The 15,645-nt window shown below is 40.5% G+C and overlaps 1 protein-coding gene across 2 annotated transcripts in view; it reads left to right on the forward strand.

Annotated features, from left to right (window-relative positions):
* Positions 1 to 15,645, forward strand: part of LOC115776833 (potassium voltage-gated channel subfamily H member 1-like) — a 138,476-nt gene that overhangs the window by 64,665 nt on the left and 58,166 nt on the right. For both annotated transcript variants that reach the window (XM_030724615.1, XM_030724616.1), the window contains exons 5-6: positions 3,249 to 3,367; positions 8,127 to 8,519. In XM_030724615.1, the coding sequence (XP_030580475.1) occupies positions 3,249 to 3,367; positions 8,127 to 8,519 (512 nt within the window). The remainder of the gene's footprint in view (positions 1 to 3,248; positions 3,368 to 8,126; positions 8,520 to 15,645) is intronic.

A 15,645-nucleotide genomic window follows, 5' to 3' on the forward strand; every position in this document is an offset into this window, starting at 1 on the left:
ACTGGGAGCCAATGAAGTGAGGCCAAGATCGGAGAAATGTGCTCACGTTTTTTGACCCCAACTAAAAGCCGTGCAGCAGCATTTTGGACCATCTGGAGGCGGGCAAGCAGTGTCTGACTGAGCCCAACATAAAGTGCATTGCAGTAGTCTAAGTGAGTCGTAATAAAAGCATGGATTCAAATCTCAAAATGATGCTGAGAAAGAAATGGTTTAACTTTGGGCAGTTGTCTTAGCTGATAAAAGCTGGACTTGACTACTGACTTAATTTGGGCATCAAGTTTGAGTTCACTGTCCAGCTTCACACCTAAGTTTGTTGCTGTCTTAGTAAGATGTTGAGTTAAGGGACCCAGGTCAATAGTCATTTTTGAAGTATCACTGGGCCCAAGCAGCAACACCTCTGTCTTTTTATCATTTAGGTGCAAAAAGTTAGTGGACAGCCATGCCTTGATTTCTCCAATGCACTCGAGGAGATGGTTAGCAGAATATGCATTTTGCTGCTTGAGAGGCACATAAATTTGGCAGTCATCAGCATAAAGGTGGAATGCGATGTCATACTTTCTGAGAATTGATCCCATCGGAAGTAGGTAGAGAGAGAAGAGGAGAGGACCAAGAATAGAGCCTTGGGGCACCCCACATGTAAGGGGTGCTGTGCAAGATTCAGCAGCCCCAAAACGAACACAAAAACTTCTCTCTGACAGATAGGATCGAAACTAATCTAACACCACCCCCTTAATGCCCACCCAGTTTTCCAGTCGAGACAGGAGGATCTGGTGGTCCACAGTATCGAAGGCCGCTGTTAGGTCCAACAGGACCAAAGCAACACAATGACCAGCATCTGTGGCTAAGAGAATGTCATTAAAAACCCGCAACAGTGCCGACTCAGTACTGTGGCGGGATTTAAAACCAGACTGGAAGTCTTCTAGGGTGTCATACTTATCTAAAAACGAACTGAGCTGGCAGTAGACAATCTTCACTAGAATTTTTGAAATAAAAGGGAGTTTAGAAATCGGCCTGAAATTGGAAAGTTGAGAGGAGTCTAGGCCAGGTTTTTTAATGAGTGGGGTCACAACTGCCTTCTTAAGACAAGCATGGACTATACCCTTTGCTAAGCTCCCATTAATAATACTAAGCACGTAAAATGCCAAAGTGGGAAAAACCTCCTTGAAGAGGCGAGGTGTCAAGGGGTCATTTGGAGACCCAGCAGGCTTCATATGACCAATGATTTCCCGCAGGGACGACGGAGTGACAGGCTCAAACTGGTCAAAAACAGCCGGGCAAGTGACAGGGATAGAGAGGTCATAGGAGGAAGAACTAACGAGTGCCCTAATGCTAGCAACCTTATCGATAAACACCTTCATGAAGTTCTTACACAGTTCAAAGGAGTTCTCCAGGTAATCAGATTGAGGTGCACTCAGAACAGAATTTACAACTTTAAAAAGAACACGAGGATTGTGACAATTAGAGGTGATGATATCAGAAAAATACTTAGATTTAACAGCCTTCACAGTTTTCTGATAAAACCGCCAACTATCCCGAAGTAACTGGAAGGACACCTGTAACTTGTCCTTTTTCCACTTACACTCAGCTCTCCTGCACTCGCGCCTGGCAGAGCGTGTTCGGTCATTCATCCAAGGCTCAGATCGAGGTTTGGAAGGTCTCATTTTCAGCGGAGCTACAGTATCTAATACAGTCAGGCAAGTCGAGTTAAATCGAGAAGTGAGTACCTCGACATCTGAATTAAGGCGGAGGCACTCAGGGGAGCTGATTACAGTGTTAAAGACTGAGGAGAACTGAGCAGCAGTAGAGGAATTAAAGGCGCGACAGCGCCGTGTAGGAATAACAGATTTCACCATATGACAGGAGAGAGGCATGTCAAAGACAACGGGCATATGGTCAGAGAAAACAGCATCACAAACCTCTAAGTTAAAAACACTAAAACCATAAGTTAAAACAAGATCAAGAGTGTGCCCACGTTCCTGCGTTGGACTTGACACAGATTGCACAAAATTAAAAGAATCAATAAGATGTAGAAAATCATTGGCCGAGGGCTTCAAAGGACAGCATACATGAATATTAAAATCACCAACTATTAAAATCTGATCATAGTTTGGCATTATTCCTTCCAGGAAATCAGCAAAGTCACTAATAAAATCCTTGTTATAAGTAGGTGGTCTGTAAACAACCGCGCACAGCACTGGAGGAGCCGAGCAGACTTCAAATAAATTAACTTCACGACATAGACACAGACACTAACACAATCATAGCATAACGAAATTGTTGTTCTTATACAGCCATGCTTCATTTTGTTGTGCCTCTTCTGCATAGTTATTTTTCCAGGTATGGCTTGTTTTGTAAGTTGTCTTTTTTCTTTCTTTTGTAGTTGCAGCATTTGATTTGTTTTGGTTAGTTTAGTGGTGCTCTGTCCTCTTTTTCTGTCTTCTCCCATTTCTCTTTTTTTTTCTTTTTTTTTTCCCTCAGCCTCAGCTGGAATTACATGTATATGTACACAAAAAAAAAACAAAAACACAAACATTAACAAGAAAAGCCTATACAGACTCTATAGAGCTTATCTTGGAAGAACAAGAATATGTTTGGCATAACAGGGCATTCAGATCACAATTCTGCTTGCAAACACTGCCAGACATGATAGACTTAAAAAAAAACAAAAAACATAATCGAGTATTTTTCTCCTCTGCTGTGTAATTTTTGGGTGGGACAAATGCGCCTGTCTCCAATATTGGGGGCGACTGGTCAGTCAGTATACCTTTTTAGGACACCGAATCAGGAGAAAACCTGAATCAGTGCCTGCTCATACTCTTTGCAAAAATGCTGAGCAGTAGTACTGCTTCAGGATATTGTTTTGCATAATCCAATAGAACACAAAACAATATCCCTGTGGACTCGGGTGAAATAGCTCAAATTCTAATATGTAACCATGTTTATAAACTGACTTTACATGTATTTTAAGTAACTTAAGTTCATATTGCTAGTCAAAGCAATGAAAGAACAGAAAAAATTTAGACCTTTTGGCTCTTACCATTTGCCTTCATGGAAAAATGTCTGTCCTTAACATTGAATGGTGAGTATTTTTTAAACTGGAAAAAAAGGAAAAAAATCCTACTATCCACTTGTCAACTAGAATAGCCATTAGTTGCTACAGAATCAAGCAGTGGTTTAGTCATTCACTAATGTTTAATGTTAAGCTGCATTTTCAGTGATTTGATGCTGTCATGTCATCTCCTTGGTAGGGTGGGGTAAATTTGCCCGTTTGACTCGTGCACTAACCAGCAGTCGAGGAGTTCTTCAGCAGCTTACCCCTTCTGTCCATAAAGGAGAGAATGTCCATAAACATTCACGGCTGGCAGAGGTAACATCATTTCTCTTACAACAAGGTCTTTTATCTTTCTAAGAAAAAAAATACTAGAGATATAAACCCTTTTCATAATGGTAAATTGAGGTTCTTCTTAAGTACCACATGGTGACACAGTCGCAGTCAGTGTATTTGGTGGCAGATTTTAAATAATGCCCTTGTCTGCACACTACTGATGTATTCTTTCCTTGTTTATCTACAGCACTATTTTTTAGCTTATGACTAAGTATGTAGCCACTGATTGTGTCAGAGCAGTCTGCAAAAGACTGTTGGGAAAGTCTGAGACTGCAGGGGTTGATGAGGTAATTTGGAGAATGTATGCCAGGCACAAATGCAGGAGGGAGTGGCCAAACAAAGGACACACATAAACACAGATAAAGAGACAAGGAGCCTAGGAGAAAAGAGGAGGAGGTGAGAAAGAGAAAACAAAGATAAGAAATTCCTTTATTAGTCCCACGATGGGGAAATTGAGTGTAGCAGTGGCAAAGGTATTGTACAGAGCAGAAACAATAACTAGAATATAATAAAATAAGTATAAGAGGTAAAGTAAAATGATTTAAAAAATTCAGTATAAACAATATGTACTGTATAAACAATACTTACAGAATGAACAATGTGTCAGTGTAAATAATCTGTACATAATAGAGTGTCATGTCGGGCTGTGTGGCTGGAGGGGTTAGAACCAAAATGCAGGACTCAGGCAGAGGGTGAAATTAAAGTGGTTTATTTGCGTATTAAAACAAAAGACAACAACGAACCTACACTGGAACTGGATGTGAGTGACTACCAAACACCAACCACACAACCACATTCACACTTAGGCAATGCGTGCTAAGTATCTTGCCAGCAACCCTGCGGTTGTGAGGTGAGCACCTACCCACTGCGCCACTGCCACCCACACATGGTTAAACTAAGCCAATCGGGCATGAGAAAGACGCTTGCATATCAATACCATATAATTTTATAGCTTTAACACCCTGATATCCTTGATGTTGTTTACTTTCCACTTTACATAAATACAGTCAAAATTTATAATACGTACCAAACCTCCAGGAATATGAATATCGTGTTGCACATCTTTGAAGAGTAAAGAACACACCAAATTTCTTGCTTAGCTCCTTGTGGTTTTGGAGTCTCTAGACCAGAAAGGTAAAACCCCACAGAAATTCCTTACATAATACGTAAGGAGATAAATGCTGCAATGCATAAACTACAGCCACAGCTTAATTTGATGAAAGAAGACTTGAGTGAGTGTAAGAAGAAGCTTGTGAAAGTAGAACTGACTCTCTTGAGCATGGAATATTGGGTGCATGCCCTGGAAAAATGAAAAGAGTTACTTGAAAAGGAGAGCAAAGAATTGAAAGAAAGGCTGAAAGTTTGGAAAAGGAAACCCCACTGATTTTATGGCACCTTTCCTTAACAATTAATTTAATGACAAAAATCTACAAGGTAATCCTGAAGTGGAATTTGCCCGCAGAATTGGATCAGAGAATAAATTTGGAAGTCGAGCGATGATGGTGAGACTACAAAAATGCACAGCCAAGCTCAAATAGACACAGGATGAGATGTTAATCAATCTCTTGTATGTTCTCATGTAAGTGTAACAGGTGTTACACTTACATGAGAACAATACGGGTGGCATAAGGTTGATAGGTGAGGGTTATCAAGTGGGAACCCTCCATCTTCAATGTTTTGTTGATTAGCCCACTACATTTCCGGAGGGCTCAACGGCGGCATCTGGGGTCCTAGGTCCACCCCCCTGTCCTATCATCCGGTTCCTGATATTATCTTGCTGGGGCCCAGCAGGGATCATTCCTTTTTATCCAAAGCCATTGGCTACTTCTTTCAGCTGCTGCTGAAAGAGCTTTGATGGTCGGCTGCAGCACTTTTCCCTGGATCCCTAGGTTTTTTAGCAGTTTGATAGTAGACTTAGTAACACATCTTCTACATCCTACCTCCACAGTGTAAATTTTGGTTTTCCATCCTCCCCCTTTTACTTCCATCACCAGCTAAGTATAGCGCAGCTTCTTACTTTCGTATGCCTCCTCCACTGATTCTTCCCACGGTACGGTGAGTTCTATGATGTAGACAACTTTCGTACCTCGTCAAGCACCATTCTCCTCTTCTCTACTGTTGTAGCTTTCAGCCAAGATGGGTTGCCTGCCTCTAACCCAATACAACCTCTTCCTTGCTGAACTTTCCCATGACATCTTTGTGTCTCAGAGCAGATGTGGCTTGCTGCACTGCTTCTGCTGGAGCCCATTTCCACCCAGTTGTCACAGCTAATGCAGCTATTTTAAAAATTGCCAACGAGATGGTAAGGATTAACTTTTGAGCAGCAAAGTTGGGGATTTTGTCTCATTTAACAGCAGAGATGGCAAAAAGAAGAGCACAGGTCCATGATATTAGAGGAAAGTTGCATGAAACAGGGATCCGACATGGGATAATTCATCCAGCAACGCTTTTTGTGACATTCAACAGAGAGACTAAGCCAGGGGTGCCCAAACTTGTCCTGCCCCCCTACTTCCGGCCCCGCCCCCTACATCCGGCCCCACCCCTACTTCCTGTCCATGAATCGATGTCAAAAATAGGGTACAATTTGGCATTTTTAGTTACTTTTTTGACATTTTGCCTTCCCCTCAAATGAAGAGGGTTAAGCGAAATATCAAATAACTAATTTAAGGGCCAAATTGTATGTTATTTTTGACATCAATTCGCAGACTGGAAGTAAGGGTGGGACCAGAAGCGGCCCGTGGGCCGGGAGTTTGGGCACCCCTGGACTAAGCATTTTCAAGATCACGAGGTGGCGGTGAACTATTTTAATAAGGTGATCTGGTCAGTCTAAGTAACTCAAGGATATTATGAAGTTAGACAATGGCTAAATATGGAGTCCAAAAAAAAAAAAAATTCACAAGAACATTAAATATGGGATATGTAAAGATATATGTATATGTCGTAAAGAGTCTATTATGTTATGAATATTAAAAATTGTGTTTTGTAGTTGAGGGTTTGATGTATTTACATGGAAATGGGCTAGGTCAGAATAATAATCAGATAATTTTTAGTAATCAGTTAAAGACAAAGACTAGATATAGTGTAATTTATAAGACTAATTAAAGTATAGTACAATTTAAAGGAAAACAGTTATGTGGAGCTCAGCATGTTTTAGCTTATAGTATGACTGGTTTGGCAATGTATATGAATATGACTGTCTGTGGTGGATTAATATGTGGCTGTTTGTAGTTTTATGTATGGTGTGTTGGTATAAATTTTTTCTTAGTGTTAGCTCCAAAGTTAGGAAGTTGCTAGTAGGAAAGCAAAAATACTTTATAACTTTAGTTAAGGATAAGTTTTTGTCAGTTACTGGAAAAGGTTTGAAAATAGCACACATACATAGTATTACACATAACCTATGAAATTACTGAAATATTATCAGCAGATAACATACTTGTATTAGCAGGACCTGAGACACATCTTGAAGATGCAGAATTAACAGTACAAGGATCTAGGATTTTCAGGAAGGATAGAAATGTATATGGTGGCGGAATCGCATTTTATATTCAGGAGCAAATGAGCAAATTAAGATTAGAGATGCTTTAATGCTGAAGCAAATCACCAATTTACCTAACCCCACTAAGGGCTTGTACATTGATCCCTCACCTAACATGGAAGTTACGTTCCAGAGACCCCCCACAATAGGTGAAAATATTTGAAATAGCAGCATTATATTTATTATTTATATATATTTTAAGGCTTTATAAACTCTTCCCACACTCCTATAAACCTTTTCCACTCTCTTACTACAACTTGAATGATGAAGATGATGAATTATGTAGCTGTGCAGTACTGATGGCGATGAAGGTGGTGCAGTATCTTCGCCCTCAGCCGTAACTTCTATTTCCGCTAAAGGAGGCGTGACTTATCTCTGTCCGTGTGATGAACATAGTTATGGGGTGTTACAGAAATACCTATAGAATGAGATTGGAGATTTGAGTGCTCAAGTAGAGTAGAAAAGTGCTATATAAGAGCCAGTCCATTTACAATAGCATTTGGCTCATGTCATCAATATGCTTAAAAGAGAAAACTTGTTAAATAAAATTTGGTGTATTTCTCATCATTTCTATTATTGATGAGAAATAGTTACAGTCTATTGCCTATTGTGGCTTTAAATTTGCACTCTGTGCCTCTGTAAGGATTTGGGGAAACTGATTTACAGGCATAAGCATAAGCATATTATTCAATTTTCCATGTTTTGTTATTTGGAAAATTCTTTGTGACATACCAACGCTGATCAAGTGACATATGTAATTTTGCACTCATTTTAGACTTCAGATCTAAAAGCTTAATATTGCAATATGCCATAAATAGAGAGAGGAAAACATTGTCTTCATATATTTTGCAATTGAAGAATTGAATTAGAAAAGGGGGTAAGGTAGAGGCATACCACAGGCAATTGATAATTATGTTTTATGCCAGGGAAAATGTCCTACAGTGTAGCATTTCATTTCAGACCAACAGTGTCATGTCATTAGCCACTTTTCATTTGTGGAATCATATACAAAATCTCATAAAAACCTCCTGAATATGACACTGTGCCACCAAACCATGTTGGTTTCTTTGAAACACACCGACACCTTTGACAATAACCAGGTGCCAGAACAGAAAATATTGTAAGATGTTATTAATATCTCAAACATGTTGTTTTGGAAAGTTTTTAAGCCCAGCCTAACTCTGTTTGTTTTATTGAGTATTGCAGGTTCTACAGCTGGGTTCAGACATCTTGCCTCAGTACAAACAGGAAACTCCAAAGACACCACCACACATCATTCTCCACTATTGCCTTTTCAAGACCACATGGGACTGGGTTATCCTCATCCTGACATTCTACACTGCTATCATGGTGCCCTACAATGTCTCCTTTAAGACCAAGCAGAACAATGTCACCTGGCTGGTGGTGGACAGCATTGTGGATGTCATCTTCCTCGTGGACATTGTTCTGAACTTCCATACTACCTTCGTTGGTCCAGCTGGAGAGGTTATCTCTGATCCAAAGCTCATTCGCATGAACTATGTCAAAACCTGGTTTGTCATCGACCTATTGTCTTGTTTACCTTATGATGTCATCAACGCCTTTGAGAACGTGGATGAGGTAAGTGCATTTTTATAATTTATTTAAGATGCCACAAAGTAACAGCTTCCTTAAAAGCTATATGTGTACATCCTCATGACAGAAATCTCATGACTGAACCATCCGAGCTACTATCACAGACCAGATTGGTCATCTTAAAACTAATCAGATCATAGTACCAGTTGTAATAAACTTGCTGTTAAGGTGAATTGACACACTTGTATTCTGATGACATTTAAGATTGCAAATAATGACTATGTTTTATTATCGATGAACCCGTAACTCAGCTTCAATCAAATCCAGAGACATTTGGTTGGTCAAGACTTTAGCCATAATCATAACAGTAGTATAAAATTATAAGTGATTTTTATAATTTTGCATTTTAGACCATATTGATATGTCAGATATAATAAACTCATGGTATACAAATTGAAATCAACAAATGATCCTTGGTTGATGCTTGGTTTATGCTTTGTTATCCTTTAACCAGGGAGAAGAACTCTTGAGATTTAGAATCTTTTTTGGTCTGGGCTGAGACTGGAAGCTTGCTTAGTTTCATTTTTGATGGCAAAAGAAATTGGAGTGCCCAGAAAAGACTTGAGCAAACACAGTGCATATGAAGCAGAATGTAAAGAATTATTTTTATAGCAAGAATGCCTTCAAGGTTTAGGTTTTTAGAGAAATTGCAAAGATTGCCAGTGAAGCAACAGTGAATAAAGTTTCCTATGCTATGAACCACGGTTACAATAGTTTTGGATTTTACATTTTAGTTTAGTTTTAGTTCATTTTTACTTTTTTTTTGTCTCTAAAACAGTTAATTTTAGTCTGTTTTCAGAGTGGTTTTGCTCATTTTTATTTTTGGTTTCATGCTTAGTTTTAGTTTAGTTTTTGTTAGTTTTAGTATTAGTTTTGTTTTCTTTCATAGTTTGTCAGGTGGAAGATTCAAGGAGCAAGACTGACTATTGTGTAATAAAACTTGACAAAAGATACAGTTTAAAAAATTGTATTCAACAACCAACTGTTCACAAGATAGCAGCATTACGTGGTAAATGTGTGTAATATTAAGGACACACATGAACATCAACAACAGTCAACAATAAAGAAAAACAAACTCCAAAATCGAATAAACCCTACAGTAACAGCGCCAGTGCAGTAGATTAACAACATCTACATGTGGTGTAGAACAACAGAACACAACAAATGCTTGACAAAAACAAACTGAACTCTTTGAAGGAATTAAAACATCCATCTGCATCCTGATGTTATCCACCACATGAAGCTGGTTCTGTTTTGGAGCTGCTCACAGAGCTAGCTTGGTTAGATGTGTGCTAATCAGACTTCAGAGCTGGGTAAATGACTAGTTCTTATATAGTGCTTTTCTACTCAGTCTGAGCACTCAAAGCACTTATACAGCTTGTTTACATTTACCCATGCACACCTGTTCATACAAGCACTTCCATGATTAACTAAGCTAAGTGCTTCAATTATCTAACATTCACACTCCAAGTACCTTGCCCAAGGATACATTGGCATGCAGCCTGGAGTAGCCAAGAATCGAACCACTGACCTTCCGATCAGTAGGTGACCCGCTCTACCTCCTGAGCAACAACACCTTTGGGTGTTTGCAGCCTTTGTATACAACCTACACAGGTGGCCGACATTGTGTTATGCTTATGTGAGCTGGATTATGTGTGTTAATTACCTTGTGGTGCTGGTGTTTTAAATGCGTGCACAGCCGCCCTGATGTTGGGGGATTTTCCGCTTGAGAAGTGCTCTGCACATTTTTTCATCATTCACAACAAGACACTCATATCTTTCTATCTAACTTATAATAACAATATGCTTAAATAGAAAATTTAACAATGTAGATTAAGGTATTTGTCGACAGGCAAAAATCAGGATTCTAGAGTTATATAGAATGGAGACCATGTTTCAAGTGTGCCATCCTGTTTTTTAAGGAGGCAGATACTCTTTCCATTGATATGTGCTCAATCGGGAGATTGAACCAGTGATTGATGTTAAGCAATTGTTTATCTGAGACATCGAGGAGTTTACGGAAACTGTTGTGGGATTTATTGGGAAAGTTGTTGAAGACACTTCACTTAGGAGGACCGTCAGGACTTTTCCTAACCAGAAGCCGTGGGTGGATAAATCTGTCCGCGACGCCCTGAGGTCCCGCACCATTGCCTACAACTCCGGCCTCGCCTCTGGGAACATGGAGGACTACAAGGTTGCATCATACAACGTCCGCAGAGCGGTGAAAGAGGCTAAACATCGCTACGGCCGCAGACTGGAACAGCAACTACAACAGTCTGACTCCAGGGGACTGTGGCAGGGACTACGCACCATCACGGACTACAAAGCACCACACACACACCCGGTGAGTGCCGACGCTTCTCTGGCTGATGAACTCAACATCTTCTTTGCGCGCTTTGAGTCGGGAAGCCGACAGCCCGCTGTGCTCCCGGCCGGAGGGGCGGAGACACTCACTGTGACGGAGCGCGACGTGAGGAGGGCGTTTAGACGTGTAAACACCAGGAAAGCGGCTGGACCAGACGGTATTAGTGGACGTGTCCTTAAGACCTGCGCTGACGAGCTGGCACCTGTGTTTACACTGATATTCAACCTCTCACTGAAACTGTGTGTGATTCCCACCTGCTTTAAAAAGTCCATCATAGTCCCTGTCCCAAAGAAACCACACCCCAGCAGCCCCAATGACTTCAGGCCCATAGCACTCACCTCTGTGGTGATGAAGTGTTTTGAGAGACTCATCAAGACATTCATCACCTCCTCACTGCCCACCACCCTCGACCCACTACAGTTTGCATACCGGCCAGACAGATCCACAGATGACGCCATATCCTTCCTCCTCCACAAGACCCTTTCACACATAGACACTGGTAAGGGGAACTATGTGAGAGTGCTGTTTGTAGATTACAGCTCAGCATTCAACACCATAGTTCCCTCCAGGCTGGTCTCTAAGCTGCTGGACCTGGGCCTGGGCCCATCCCTGTGCAGGTGGGTTCACAGCTTCCTGACCAGCAGACCACAGGTGGTACGAGTGGGTCACCTCACCTCATCCTCCCTCACCCTCAACACTGGATCCCCCCAAGGCTGTGTGCTCAGCCCTCTGCTGTACTCACTGTACACCCATGACTGCGAGGCCACGTCAGAGTCCAACGTCATCATCAAGTTTGCTGACGACACTGCTGTTGTGGGACTAATCTCTCACAATGAGGAGACAGCCTACAGGAGAGAGGTCTCCCGCCTGGAGAACTGGTGCCAGGAGAACCACCTCCTGCTCAACGTCAGCAAAACAAAGGAACTGATCGTGGACTTCAGCAGGAAGCAGCAGAGGGACTACCATCCACTTGTCATCAGTCGTGCTGAGGTGGAAAGAGTGGACACTTTCAAATACCTGGGAGTGACCATCTCACAGGACCTGTCCTGGACTCATCACATAAACATCACTGTGAAGAAGGCCAGACAGCGTCTCTCCCTCCTCAGGCGGCTGAGAGACTTCAAGCTCCCACTCAAGGTGCTCAGGAACTTTTACACCTGCACCATCGAGAGCATCATGCGTGGGAGCATCACCACCTGGATGGGAAACTGCACCAAGCAGGACTTCATGGCCCTAAAAAGGGTGGTTCGTTCAGCTGAACGGACCATCAGAACCACCCTCCCCAACCTGCAGGACATTTACACCAAGCAGTGCAGGCTGAGGGCCATGAAGATCCTAAAACAGCCCAGCCACCCCGGACACTCTCTCTTCTCCCTGCTCCCATCAGGCCGGCGTTACCGCTGCCTGAGGGCTAAGACTGAAAGGTTGAAGAAGAGTTTTACCCACAAGCCATCCGTCTGCTCAACTCTGAGCCCTAACTGGACCATTATTGCACAATGTAAATATTATAATTTATAAAAGTGTGTATAGTGTATAGTATATAGAGTATAGTGTATAGTGTGAATTACTTTTTTTTATTTTTATTCTTCTTATTTATATGTGTGTGTATATATGGTTGCAGGTACAAAATACATTTCACTGTGCATTGTACTGTGTATAACTGTGCATGTGACAAATAAACACTATCTTAATCTTAATCTTAATCTTTCCAATTAACACAGCTAGAGCTGTGAGTGTAGCTTTAGCTTGTTTGGTTGAAAGATTGATTGGAGTTATTTCACCAAGCAAGGACAAAATGAGGAGATAATGGGATTCTGCAGCCCAAGATGAAGAAAAGTTTTTGTGTGACTTAAACCCAAAAGTTCTGGACAGGTGAGCAAAGCCACAATGTGTGAAAATAAGTGTCTGTAGTGTTTTGAGTACACTGAGTACAATCTCAGAATCTGAGAAATATATTTTATTCAACATGTGTGATATAGGTTCTGTGCAGAATTTTGTATGGACTGAATTGTAAATTGCTATTTCTTGTGATTGAAAATGTATTTTTACAGAGAGTGTATAGTCTATTTCCCATTTGGAGATGGTAAATATGATGAGTCCATGACTGGAATGAATCCATAGAGTTTAGCTTTAGTTTCTTTTGTTTGTTGTACAAAGAGTTGAAATCTCTTTTACAAATATAGGTGGTTGCAAAGGGATATTAAGAGTAGGAAATCTTTTCTTAATTGAGAACTTTAATTGCTGGTAGTAAAGAAAATTTATGTTGCCTAATCCAAATTTTGTGGCTGACATGAATTTATCATCTTAAAAGAGGTGATGGAGGTGTGTGATTGCTTTCTGTTTCTGTGTTCTAAAGTGCACAGCTGCTCTGTTAATCTGAAAATCTGGGCTGTGCAACACCAAAGAGAGCCTACAGGGTTCCATTTGGGAGTTTGTAATCTCAAAGCTTTTCCACCAGGCTCTCAAGGTAATTAAAGCAGTAATAAAGGGGAGGTCTGGAAGTTTGTTGTTACAATCTATTTGTTCTAATGCTATCCAAGAACTGTTGGATTCATTCGGGTGAATCTATTTGTCAATATATTGTATCTGGTTAGCTAAATAGCAAAAACTTAGGTACCTCCAAACCTCCATTGCTTTTGTTTTTCTAGAAAGTAGAAAGAATGATTTTAGCTTTTTTATTTTTCCAGTAGAACTTTATGACGTTAGAGTCTAGCAGTTGAAACCATTTGCATGTAGGTTTGATTGGAATCATTGAGAAAAAAATAATTATTTGGGGGTAAAACTTTATTTTTTATAGTAGCTCTTTGTCCTACGGGCATGGCAAGATTATTTCAGCATTTCAAGTTGCTATTAATCCTATCCAAAAGTGGAGTGAGGTTTAAGTGGACTAAATCTGATAATGTAGACAAGACATTTATACCTAGATACCTAATATTGCCTGCTGAGAAAGAGATGTGTGTATCTTTGTCTGCAGAATTCCATGAGTTCTCTGTTATTGGCAGAATAATTGATTTTGACCAATTTTGTGAGAAGGTTGTTGTGACCTTAAATCCTTCCTGTACTGAGTTTGTAGGTTCTTGTAGCTATAGTAATAAATTATCAGCATATAAATTCATTTTATGTTCCAATACAGTGGATCTAACACAATTTCTGACATACTGCAGTGGCTAGTGGTTCAATGAAAACTATAAAACGCAAGAGTGAGAGTGGGCATCCTTGTCTGGTATAATCCCATTAGTGGTGACTGTGGCTTTTGGTGAGTTATTGTTCAGTAAATAAATGATTTTCCAAAACCAAATTTGTGAAGAGCTGCATACAGGAAAGACCAGTTAACTTTGTCAGAGGCTCTTTCTGCAACTAGTGACATCACTATTTACTTTGTTTTTTGACACTGTGCCAGGCTAATAAGTTTGAGTAGCCTTCTAATATTGTTGGCAGAACATTCGGGAGGGGCTCAGAGTAGAGCTGCTTCTCCTCCACAATGACAGGAGCCAGTTGAGGTGGCTTGGGCATTTGATTAGGATGCCTCCTAGGGGCCTCTTGGGTGAGGTGTTCTGGGTATGTCCCACCGGGAGGAGGCCCCGGGGTAGACCCAGGACATGCTGGAGAGATTATATCTCTCGGCTGGCCTGGTAACGCCTTGGGGTCCCCCCAGATGAGCTGGTGGAGGTGTCTGGGGAGAGGGAAGCCTGGGCTTCACTGCTTAGGCTGCTGCCCCTGCGACCTGGTCCCGGATAAGCGGAAGAGAATGGGTGGATGGATGGATGGATGAATGGATGGATGGATGGATGGATGGATGGATGACCAGAATATCTTCTGGGTTATGTTAATTTACAGCTGAATATAAATTGCTGTAAAAGCTATAAAAAATATGATTTATTTCCTGTCCTGATTGTGTGTATTGCCCAGTCGAATCTTTGTTGTTATGAGTGACTTCTTTTTACATTGGAGTTGATTTGCTAGGAATTTGCCTGATTTATTATTATATTCAAAGTTGTTATATCTAAGTTGCTGTAATATAAATTTTTTTGGGATAAAATATTATCTAATTGTAATTTAGCATTTTGTAATTCTTTCCATGTTTGATCATTTGGGTTTGTTACATGTTGTTGAATTCTTCCCTCAATATCATGTTCGAGTTTTTGTTCCTGTTTTTTTCTTACATGAAGAGTGATATGATTTTTCCCCTAATTACTGCTTTTTCTGTTCCCCAAATTAAAATGGGAGATGTGTTAGGAGAATCATTTGTTTCCATAAAGTTTGCCCACTCTTTCCTTATAAACATGTCAAATTGAGAGTCCTTTAATAAAGAGGTGTTATACTGCCATGTTGGGGATGATTTGACAATGGGTTCAGGTTGAGTAAAGAGGGATATAGTTGCGTGATTACTAATAATGACAGGATAAATTCTAGAAGTTGTTTTTTTGTGAGAAAACATTCTTTTCATAAAAAGAATTAATGCACTGAAGAAAAAAGTATAGTCCCTAGTGGTTTAATTTTTTAGTTTCCAGACATCTCCAGGACCAAAATCCTCCATATATTCCTTTATTATTTTTGGCAGATTGTAAATGCCTTTCATTTGCTGATTTACTAGAGCAATCTATTAAAGGATTTAGGACAGGGATCCTCACATCCAGGCCTTGAGAACCGGTGTCCTGCAGGTTTTAGACAAGTCTCTGGTTCAACACACCTGAGTCAAACATAGAAGTCATTAGCAGGACTCTGGAGAATTTGACTGCATACTGA

This window comes from Archocentrus centrarchus, unplaced genomic scaffold (assembly GCF_007364275.1).
Source record: "Archocentrus centrarchus isolate MPI-CPG fArcCen1 unplaced genomic scaffold, fArcCen1 scaffold_38_ctg1, whole genome shotgun sequence".
In the NCBI taxonomy this organism is placed as follows: domain Eukaryota; kingdom Metazoa; phylum Chordata; class Actinopteri; order Cichliformes; family Cichlidae; genus Archocentrus; species Archocentrus centrarchus.